General features: G+C 38.1%; 1 protein-coding gene across 1 annotated transcript; it reads left to right on the top strand.

Annotated features, from left to right (window-relative positions):
- Positions 1–3,190: 3,190 nt before the first annotated feature.
- LOC308104929 (kelch-like protein 24) lies at positions 3,191–11,769 on the top strand (the record flags this gene model as incomplete). The annotated part of the gene is made up of 12 exons (XM_080455568.1): positions 3,191–3,298; positions 3,715–3,906; positions 4,048–4,182; positions 4,273–4,464; positions 4,742–4,882; positions 5,264–5,423; positions 8,378–8,527; positions 9,879–9,986; positions 10,116–10,295; positions 10,441–10,581; positions 11,158–11,347; positions 11,439–11,769. 12 exons carry the CDS (start codon positions 3,191–3,193, stop codon positions 11,767–11,769), a joined length of 2,028 nt encoding a protein of 675 aa, XP_080311694.1.
- Between the last annotated feature and the right edge of the window lie 222 nt (positions 11,770–11,991).

Raw genomic sequence — 11,991 nt, 5'->3', positions numbered from 1 at the left:
GCACTTCCTCCCTTCGAAGAGGAGTCGCGGGAGGAAAGTTAGTTTCTTCTTAGTTTAAAAACGTCTAAAAGTGAATATTTCATTGTTTATTTGGTTAATATTTGTAGACGGACTAATTCCATTGCTGTTTGTGTGCGGCTGTCGTGGACACTTGGTTGGACTCATTCCCTGCAGATCAACGAGGTATGTTTACAACAGTTTGTTGCACAGTAGTGGTGTATAAAGTACTCACATTGCTTACTTAAAGGGGAAATCCACCCATTTTCAATATTTAACTATGTCATTAATATAGCATAAAGGAGTTGTGTGGAAATAAGAAAAAATTAAAAAAAAAATTAACATTGCAAAAAAATTTAACATTGCAAAAAAATTAACATTGCAAATTACACTGTGATGAGTCATCACAGTGTAATTTGCAATGTTAATTTTTTTGCAATGTTAATTTTTTTTGCAATGTTAATTTTTTTTTTAATTTTTTCTTATTTCCACACAACTCCTTTATGCTATATTAATGACATAGTTAAATATTGAAAATGGGTGGATTTCCCCTTTAAGTAAAATTATCAATACTGCAATGTAGAAATACTCTGTTACAAGTAAAAGTTGGGAATAAAAAATTGACTTGAGTAAAAGTACAAAAGTATTGGTATCAAAATGCACTTAAAGTACCAAAAGTAAAAGTACTCATTATGCAGAATGTCCCATTCACAAGTTTTCAAATGTATACAAATCTTTTGAAAATAGCAGATCTACAACCTCACAATGCGTCGCAATGCTATGCATTGTGAGCTTGTAGATCGGCTATTTTCAATTAATAGAGTGGCTAATGCTGTTGTAATAATAATGCAAATCTGGAAATACTCCAGTAAAGTAAAAACACCTCAGAATTGTTCTTATGTACAGTACGTGTTACTTTACACTGTACAGTATATACAAGAACAAGTGACTTGTTTTTTGGAAGGAGTGATAGAAGTAGTGTTGCCAGGTTTAGGGAGAGAAACAAGCAACCCGGTTAATGAAAACAAGCCCAAAATAAGCAAGCCCTTAGCCCTTTAAACATGATACATTGGCTATTTGAACATAGCAATCTACAAGCTCACAGCGTGTCGCATCGCAAGCTTGTAGATCGGCTATTTAGAAAAAAAAATCTTTAAGAAAGTTTGAAAAATGTGGAATACTTATATAATATTTACAAGCAACTTTACAGAAAAAGAAGCCCAAAGTCGCTTATAATAAGCAGACATGGCAACACTGCCTAGAATGGCTATGATATTCTCTCTAATTATTCTAGGGATATGTGATGTGGAAAAAATACATATAAAAATTTAAGTTTGATATACACTAGATCTGCAACTATCGATTATTTTTGTCATGCAAAAATAGTGAAGATAGCTGATGCAATAGCAGTTCTACAAGCTCACAACGCATTGTGATGCGTTGCTATCTTTCTTTCAAAAGGTTTTAGAAATGTTTTGAAACTTTTTGCCTATAATGAATGACATGCCCAAATTTGGGATTTATTGTTAAAGGTAGGGTAAGTGATATTTTTGGGTAAAAACAAAAAGTTTTTGTTAAAAGGTTAAAGCACTATATTCTGATAGTAATCATTGCTATAGAGTGTTTGTTCAGTAACAGGAGTCTCCCCGTCTCTCCAGCTCTTTAATAAACAGAAAATGCATTTTCTGGTAGGTGTCAAAATCTCAGCCAATCAGGAGAAAGTACCCATTTTTAAGCTTCATTTTTATAGTGTTCCAGTTCCAATTTTGCCTGCTCATTTCTTAGTGTCATCACTTCCAATTTCACTTGTTTAATCTATATCCTGATTGAGTTCTCTATCCTGATTGGATAAAATTGGAAATGAAACTGAAACGAAAATGCATTTTCTATTTTATAAAGAGCTGGAGAGACATGGAGACTATATGGACAGGACACTCTATAGTAACGAGCACTATCAGAACATAGACCCATTTTGCAATTATTTGAATAATTGCAAATCACTTACCCTACCTTTAACCAATGATTTTATTAAATGTAATTATCGATAATTATTTATTATTGATTAAATTGGTTAGTTTGATTAACTGTTGCCCTTGCACCCCTAATATTGACATTCCTTAGACAGCACTGTAATATTAATCCTGGTATGTTACTTCATCATGGCTCTCACTGGAGTGGAGTCTGTCCAGCAACAGGCCTGTCTGCTTCACACTGATTATTATTATAACCATTATTATGGTCAAGCAGTGCTGAGAAGCTCTCTGCTGCTTCTCTGTGGTCACCTTGTGCATTACAATTACAATGTAGGCATTTAGCAGACCATTATCCAGAGCAACTTCCAAGAGCTTAAAGTAAATGGCATGATTCCTGGTCGACAAGATATATGTTAAATTGTCACATAAATAGAAACTAGGATACCAGGTAACCATCAAACCCAGGATCTTTCTAAACAATATACATACTATATAATAACAGTATTTTTGTGGTCAAGCAAAAACTAAGTACAAGTAACAAGTAATAAATAATAAATAATAATATATCTGCATAGTATAACTAGCATTTATTCCACAGCTTAGAGTGTCTCTAGGACGTGTTGTGGTTGACATGTTGTTTAATGCCACAATACACATAAATATGAGTTTACATATGATTACATATGATCATTATGATGCTTATAGCCATTTGCACTCACTGAGAAACCTTACCATGTTAATTTGTCAAAGTAACCTGAGAAAGAATCTTAATACTCAAACTGTTCCAGTGGCTGTACTGGGGAATCTCCCATTTACAAATGCCTGTTAAACTGAACAGTGCATTGTCGCCAGCCCAGGACATTGCTGCAAACTTCTTGATATGCTTAGACTCCCCTGATTAAACAAAGGTTACTGACAACATAATAAGCTAACGGGTCAAGAAACTGTTAATTTGCATTTTAAACATGGTGAGAGTAACCTTCATCATTACACAATACAAACAATACCACCTCATTTCACCAATGCTCAGCCTGGATTGAATTAAATCACTAATTTAAAAAACGATTTAAAAAAGAAAAGAAAATTATGAAGGAAGGAGAATCATGTTTATTCCATGAAGATTCTCCATTTGTAGGATTTTACCGTGTACCTAGATGTAACAGTAATGATGTGTGTTCTCTCTGCAGACGTGACCCACTCCACCACACCTCACCTCAGCCATGGCTGAGAACATCCTGCCTGCTGCCTGCCAGAGTCAATCACCACAGGCTGACAAGAGAATGAAACTGGACACTTCTTTTGACACATTACTTAACCAAGCAGAACAAGTAAAGAACACATTCTTATTTACAACTGTGGCCTAACAAAAGCCAAGACGTCTTGAGGAAGAGGGGAAAGTGGGCTAAAATAAATCAGGTTAAAACAATAAAAACAACACATATTGACAGGGTTTGGGGAAGATTGGTGCTGATTGGGAGGGTAAGGGGAAGATTGAGAGGTTTATGGATGAGAAAACTCACTCTAGATTACCCAGCCAGGTCAACATGCTAACTGAAAAACCAAGATAGAAATAGGAAACCTTTGTTGACTCATTAAACTGTCATTGAGGGACTAATATACGTACAAGGGAAAATATGACATTTCACATGGTACACAAGGACAGTTTAAAAGCCACATTAACAGTTCAACATGGTTGAATAGTTGTTTATTTGTCTGATTCATAAACAATGTCGTTGCACTTCAGGAGGACAGCACCAGGCCTCTATCCTCACAGGAGACTGAGATGTTTGAGGACCCCGACCATCCCGAGAAGGTGTTAGAAGGCCTAAACAGGCTGCGGCTCAACAGTACCTTGTGTGATGTGATTCTATGCTCTGAGGAACAGGAGTTCCCCTGTCATCGTTATGTACTGGCCTCCTTTAGCTCATACTTTGAGGTAAATACACACATTTATAGGGAATGACATTTAAATTCTCTTCTGCCTTGGTTTTGCTATATGATTGTTGACACAATGTAAATAAGAAAGGCCTAAACCCTGAACACTTAAAGTGAACCATTCACGTTTCAACCTGCACAGGCAATGTTCACATCTGGCATGAGGGAGTCTACACAGGAAAGGGTGTCCATCAGTGGAGTAGAACCTCAGATGATTGGTTTGTTGGTGAACTATGCCTATACTTCAGAGGTGTACATCTCCACTGCAAATGTGCAGGTAATGTATCATCATCATGAACCTTATTCATTGTATTCCAGTTTTTCTTCTACATAACATAGGTAATATATAAAGATATTTTTGGTCTAGGCCCTGCTTACTGCATCAAACTTGTGGGACGTCACGGCTGTTCAAAAGGCCTGCTGTGACTTCATGGAGCGTCACATCGATGCGAATAACTGTGTAGGGATTTACTGCTTTGCTGAGGACCACTCGTGTGAAATGTTGAAGACAAACAGCATGGATTACATTCTGGAACATTTCAGTGTCATCTACCAGCAGGTCAGTCATTGAGGGATCTTTTTCTTCTCTAACTTTGTTTTATTACTATTACTCTGCCTCACTAGTAACTGACTAGACAGACCTGGGTAGAAACATTCATGAGTTATTGCTCAATGATTGAATAGCATTTATATTAATAAGCTACAGTCACATGTCCATTTCACTAAACAAATCTTACTTACTTACTTCAGAGGAGAAACGGTTACTTCAGTATGATGTATGGGAACAGGGCATACATACATCAGCTAATCTACTGTATTATGTTTTCTACCAATAGCAAGAGTTTCTCTCCCTCCCTGTGGAAAGACTGACAGAGATTCTTGCCAGTGACCTCAATGTGCCCAAGGAGGACATGGTGTTTGAGGCTGCCATGTTGTGGTTAGACAAGTGTCCTACCCGCAGGCAGAGCTTTGAAAAGGTCAGTCATTTCTTAAGGCTAACCGTCCAGCCCAGCCCAATGCAGCACGACAAAAGCGTTTCAGAGACCTTTGCAGCGGTCTGAATTACCCCATTGCAGGCCTCATTGCGTCGCAAGTGATTCTGCATGTCCAATCGCAAGCAAAACTTTGTAGAAACTATCAAACATTTAACCAATCTCAGTCTCTGCCTATCGATACGTCTCCAGACTAGATGTTGTATGTTTCTCACTCTATATATTTTGCTGCTTGTACTTGATTTTTTATTCCAATACATGCTTGCCAAAGTACTACTTGCTGATAATATGCATGATTATTATTATATAGTGTTCACACATTATTCAGGTGGATTAGTAAATAATTAGTTTTCTATGTGTTTTAAGGTACTAGAACAAATCCGTCTGCCTCTCATCAGTCCCTCCTACCTCCACACTGTGATTGAGTCTCTGGATGTGGTGAAAGAATACCAGGGCTGCCAGAGGTTCATCTCTGAGGCCAAGGAGCGGCCCTACTGTAACACAGCATGCCCACGCAGGACCTCAGGTACCCTGCTGAACACATGCATGTGTAGCGGTGTGACTTTTGTCTGCGTTCTGTGGTGTATGACAGAAGTCTTTGAAACTGTTGGCAGCAGCTGTTTATTCTCTTTCTGGTCACAGTAGGAAAGGGACACAGTTAGGACCTGCGCATATGATATCCACATCACGGTACAAGTAACGTTACATGGTTGCATGACATTTACACCCAATGGACCTCATTCACTAAGCTCGGGTCCGCACATATTTTGTACTTATGTATATTATACTGTATAATATACATACATAACTTTCCACATTCAGAGTCTGATTCATCAATCTTTTTTTTTGTCCCAGAATTTTCTCGGACATGCACTCAAACGCACGTCTGCTCAGGAGCAGACTTAATGCCTCAACACTTTCGTATATATGTTATTATTATATATTTTTCATGCACAATCAATTACAATAGTGCCAAACCTCAAATAAAATGTTTGTGTCCAACATTTGTCAACACATATAAAAGGCAAGCATCACATGAACGCCACACAATAGCCTAATAAGTTTTACCATCTGATGAGGATAAATAATGGTTGAAATGTAACTGTGTCCAGAGTCAGACCAGATCCATTCCCCATTTCAACATAGGACAGTGATATGTTCAGTAAGAAACGCTTCTATAGTATCCTTTCCACGTTGTATTAACCTAGTATTTGGTCGTGGGGTTAAACTTTGTAAACTTCTTATTCTCATTACACATATGAGACCATTAGTTTATTAACATTCAGCTGATCCATCATGCAATCGAGGGACTCGCTTCCAGACAGAACAGATGTACAAGTTGTCAAGGCAGTGAGATGCCGACGAGATCTGTTCTTTTTGACGAGACGAAGTTGAACTTCTTCAGCGCGGTGAAGTTGGTTTCACGTTGGGCGAAGTCAGTTTGAAGTTGGATATTTCCTGTTGCCTTTTATGTTATTAAATGGGGCGTGGAACAAGGCAAATTATCTACTCATGATTACGCTTCTCAAATACGAACTGAGAAACGCTGAGAATAATCATGCCATACACCTGCGATACACACAAGTCAAGGCTTTACACTCCATTTCATGAATCGCACGTCAGATTGTGCTTAGAGAATATACATACACGCCACTTTACACACAACATTTACTCACAATTTACCAACGGCTTAGTGAATGAGGCCCATTGAATATAACTGTTGTCACGCTAAATAACACGGTTGCCTAAAATTCTCAAAATACCTTTCAAAAAGTAGACTGGGAAAAAGGAAGGGGGTTTGCTATTAGGGATGGGCAATATTATCGATTTCGCAATATTTTATTTCCCGATACTGTATCGATACTCCAGGCCGCCATATCGCGATTTTTTTAAAAGATGTTTTTTTTGCTTTTTCAGATACAGGCTTTATGAAAATACATTCAAAGAACCTATCACTGATCTGCAGCTACTCAATATGTAGAGTATATATATACAATATCTAGTTGTGATATATGTATATATCGCAATATATCGCAACATGTATCGTATCGCAATATATTGCATATGTATCGTATCGCAATATATCGTGATATAATCGTATTGTGACCCAAGTATTGTGATACGTATCTTATCGTGAGATTCTTGCCAATACCCATCCCTATTTGCTACCCAAGTCTAAAGAGGTACAAGTGGGGGCCGTCTCAAGGTTCAGAATACCATAATACAGGTATTGCAAGTGGAATCACATTATCTCTGTTACATACTGTATGCATGTTGACACTGATGATGGTGCAAGGTTTTTCTAGTTCATGCCGAGACAAATTCCAGGCAATTGGTTTGCTATTTAGGCTTCATAATGGTTATCGCATCATGATTTCAGTATTTTGATTTTACAATTGGATTCATTCAGTGACTGCTATCATAACATTTCACTAGTGAGTGGTTAGTGAGCCCGCCTAGGGAGCCAGAGGCCCTGGTTGCCCCAGGTACGATTCCAGGCCACGCCAGCATATGTGTCGATGAAATGAAATTTGTCCCTGAGCAAGACTCTTAACCCCTAATTGCTCACAGGCCCTCATTGGAAACAAGCCCGCAAGGACTTTCATGAACGTCCTGTTAAAAAGAATTATCCTTATTAGACACTAATCTGTAACTACTAGGGCTCATGTACGTGCCTGGTGATGCGTTTAGGTTCTATTTCTATGTAGTGTGTGTGTGTGTGTGTATATATATATATATATATATATATATATATATATATATATATATATATATATATATATATATATATATATATATATATATATATATATATATGTGTATATGTATATATATATATATATATATATATATATATATATATATATATATATGTGTATATGTATATATATATATATATATATCCATTTTAGCACTATATACTTTTTTGAATGACTAATAGGGGGAAAAAAGCAGATCTACAAGCTTGCAATGCATCGCATCGTGACCCGTTGAGAGCTTGTAGATCTGCAACTTTTTCTATGTTTGAAATGTTTTAAAATCTTGGTGCTTAATTGAGTGCCATTGACTTGTTTTACGCAATGGTGCAATGTGCCAATGACGTGTATCATCATTTGAAGATTTGCTGCTCCATTCACTCCCTGTTTAACTTATTACTGAAATTAATGTCAACAAGGTCGCGATGACCTCGTTGACATTTTGTGAAACCACACAGTGCAACCCTCAGTGATTAGCACCCATCAGGGGATCGATTATACTGGAGATAAATATTCTGTGACTACTTGAAAAAGGTAAGAAAATTGAAAAATTGCTGGCACTGGGATAACACAGCCAGAAATAAGTCTGGCACTGAATGAGTTAAAAGGTGACAAGCTCAAACTCAACATCTATTCAAAGGCCAGCATGCCTGTGTGAGATGGTCCCTTTTCATTCAATTAATCTGCTCTGTCTCACCTGCTCCTTCTCCCCCACTTGTTGAAGTGATAGCGATGGTGGGAGCAAAGATGGTGGGAGCAAAGACTCGGGATGGGTGTGCTCACACAGTGGAGAGCTTTGATCCCCTGACCAATCAATGGAAGACTCTGGGAAATCTGCCCTTGAAAGTGCAGCCGGCTGCTGTGGTTGTGTCAGGTGAGGAACACCATCAGAGTGACTCTTCCAATTTCCAAAGCGAATGGGTATTTTTCTAATATTTAGCAAATTCGGCATAAACAACCAGGAGGAGGCGGAACAAGGCTGACAAAAGGCCAATTCTGGAAGGGTATACAGTAATTTAAGCATTTAGCAGACGCTCTTATCCAGAGCTCATTTCAAGTGAGAACTGAGTAAAAGTCATGGCCCCTTGTCAACTAAAAACAGGCTAAAGAGTCACATAACTGTAAAGTGCAAAGAGAACAATGTAGTCCTTCAACTAAACTAGGATACCAGGTAAACATCAAACCTAACGGCTGTCTAAACATCATGCTATCTAAATAATATTTTTTCTAAATGGCAATCAGAAACAAACATGAGCAAGTATTGCCAACCTACAATATATTTGCGTGGTATAACTAGAGCATCTATCAAAAAGTTGACAAGAAGGGATACAAGGAGAGAGAAGTGCTAGGGAGCGTTTTATTTGTCATTTATAGAGCCATTACAACTAGAACAACCTTTTCAAGCTATTTAAGGCAGTAATTAGCAACCGTGATCATAGGTTAGTTAGGCTGGCTTTATAGCCATGGTAAACAAAGACATAGTAAGACGTAGTGTTGCACAGAATCCCAAACCATGGTGGCCATTTTGTGGTGCCACATATAGAAAACCCATACATTTGTCCCATAGAGACGTCCAAAAATACTTATATAAATGATTTTAAGCCTGGAACCAAGGTGAATCATGACCATAAAACATTTGATTCTGTGTCAAAATATATTTGAAAATCGCAAAATACACAAAAAAGGGTATGTATTAAATATAGTATATAATATCATTAAATATTCGAATATTTTTTGACACAGAATCAAATGTTTTATGGTCATGATTCACCAGAAGCCTGGATGGCTTGGTTCCAGGCTTACAATCAGTTATATAAATATTTCAGAAGTCTCTATGGGAAAAATTAATCGGTATTATATCTGTATATCTATACCACAAAATGGCCACCACTGCTACGCCCTATAGATGGTGATGAGCGTGTGCATGTAGTATGATTGACAGGCAGTAGACTAGACACTTCCCTTCATATAGAGCAACGTTATTGGCCGAGGGATACTGGGAACGGTGATATTTGACCATTTTAATTACTTATATCTGACAGGCAGGGTGTTGTCTTAATTTGACTATTTTGGTGACATTTTGTGAATTTCTTGGCTTGATAAGTGAACCATCACAATAAAACAGACGAAGAAAATAGAAGCTATATGAAGACATTTCAAGTTGTGTATGCATATTAAAATCGTTATTTTAATTATAACTCGTAATTCTGCTCTTCTCCCACCAGGCTCTACTCTGTATTTGGGATATTATGATTTCGAGATGTGGCGCTTTGACGTTCACCTTAACTCATGGCTGGAGACGGCTCCCATGAATGAGAAACATGCTAACTTAAGTAAGATTGTCACCTATGGCATTCAATTTAACCATGGCATCCCTATTTTGGCTCTATAATATATCATAGCCATATGACATCAGTTCTAATGATCACGATTACATTTTTACCCTGCACAACCCCACACAGGCCTGGTGGTGCTGGATGGATATGTGTTTGCAGTAGGTGGCCGAGAGGAGGAAAAGGGTACGATCTCAATGGAGCGCTACGTGCCCAACTCCAACACCTGGCAGGTCATAGCAGTTCATCGGACAGTGACACACAAAGCCCCTATTCTGGTCACACTAGATGGATGGCTCTATTTTATTGGTATGTTACAGGTTTATGCACAAGGTTGTGCTTTTTATGTAATGTATGTCAAGCATAACGGTTCTCTGAAAATGTCCAAAGAATTTTGTATTTGTGTGTGTGTGTGGTGTGTGTGTGTGTGTCTGTCCGTCCGTCTGGAACCTAGGTGACACTCCAATCAAGCCAAAACGGACCCAGATCTACAGGTACCACCCTGTAAGATCTGTATGGAAAAAGGTCGCTCCTATGCAGATGCCACGTGATCAATCAGCTGCTTGTGTTCTGAATGGAAAGATCTATGTTATAGGTATACCTGTTTTTAATGGTTCTTAGTCAGTGGTGGAAGAAGTACTCCACTTTTTGCTTGAGTAAAATTTGCAAAACCAGAATGTAGAAATACGGTTACAACTGCAAGTCCTGCATTCCATATTTTATTTAAGATAAAGTACAAAAGTTTTGGCATAAAAATATGCTTGCAGCACAAAACATAAAAAATATTAAAGATGACAGACGTTTCGGCTATGCATCTTGTCATCTTGAAGCATATGGAACAATATAAAAAAATGTATTTTATTTCTTGAGTATGACCCGCCATGTTTTGAATTATTGTATTAATAATAGAAATCTGCAAAGTTACTGGTAAACTCAAAGAAATGTACCGGTAGTGGAGAAAAAGGAAAAAATATAGTGGAGCAGAAGTAAAACGTTTAGTTTTTTGTTTAGTGTTTTCAAAATTGAAACAATCAAGTAACTGTATTTAGTTACTTTCCACCGCTGATCTTAGTTCCATACTAGACTCACTTCAACTTCACTGTAGTTTGGCCACATACTGTGCATAATAGAGCCCACTACAAGTCACTATTCTATTCATTTGTGTTAATAGGGGGTTACCGTATTAAGAACGAGGGCATCAGGTCCTGTAAGGAAATTGAAAACGCGGTGGAGTGTTACAACCCCAAGACCTACGAGTGGACCATGCGTGCCCCCATGCAAGAGCGACGCTACAAGCATAGCCCAGTTGTGGTGGATGGAAAGATCTACGTTCTAGGAGGGCTGGGTGACATGAACAACAGGTAAAGACACTGCTGCTCTCCATGAATGCCTGTGAAAAGGTGGCTTAACAGCAGACATTTGTCTCATGGCTATTGGTCTCTCTTCATGTAGGTGTACCCAGAACATCGAGCGCTACTGTGAAGAGACGGACACGTGGGAAACCGTGGGGAAGATGCCTGCTCGTTTCTACGGTCTCAAGTGTGTCTCTCTCAGACTGAGGAATGATCATGTACCCATGGTTGATGAAGATGATGAAAGCAATGAAGATGATTCTGATGGAATCATTGAAGATGATTCTGATGGAAACAATGAAGATGATGAAAACGATGAAGATGATGAAAGCGATGAAGATAATGATGAAGATGACAGGGGTTATGATAGATACCGAGGCTATGAAGAAGAATATGTAGAAGAAGAAGAAGAATATGAAGATGATTATTAAGATTAATAATCTTTCTACTGGCTCTGCTGGGGCAATAGCTTCTACTATAGGCCAAACCTCCCTGTTCAACCATCTTCAGGAGGTATTTTTGCCCTCGATAGAGGAAATGTTCTTGGATTAATGAGCCCTGCCTTCCCTGGCACATGTGCTAATGGACTACTGGACGTATACTAAAGTATCATGACAGTTGCCTGCTTAGGTTAACTGTTATTAATGTGTCCA

This window comes from Gymnoscopelus braueri (genome assembly GCF_963280865.1).
Source record: "Gymnoscopelus braueri genome assembly, chromosome: 17".
Classification (NCBI taxonomy): domain Eukaryota; kingdom Metazoa; phylum Chordata; class Actinopteri; order Myctophiformes; family Myctophidae; genus Gymnoscopelus; species Gymnoscopelus braueri.
This window is presented reverse-complemented; position numbering and strand designations above follow the sequence as displayed.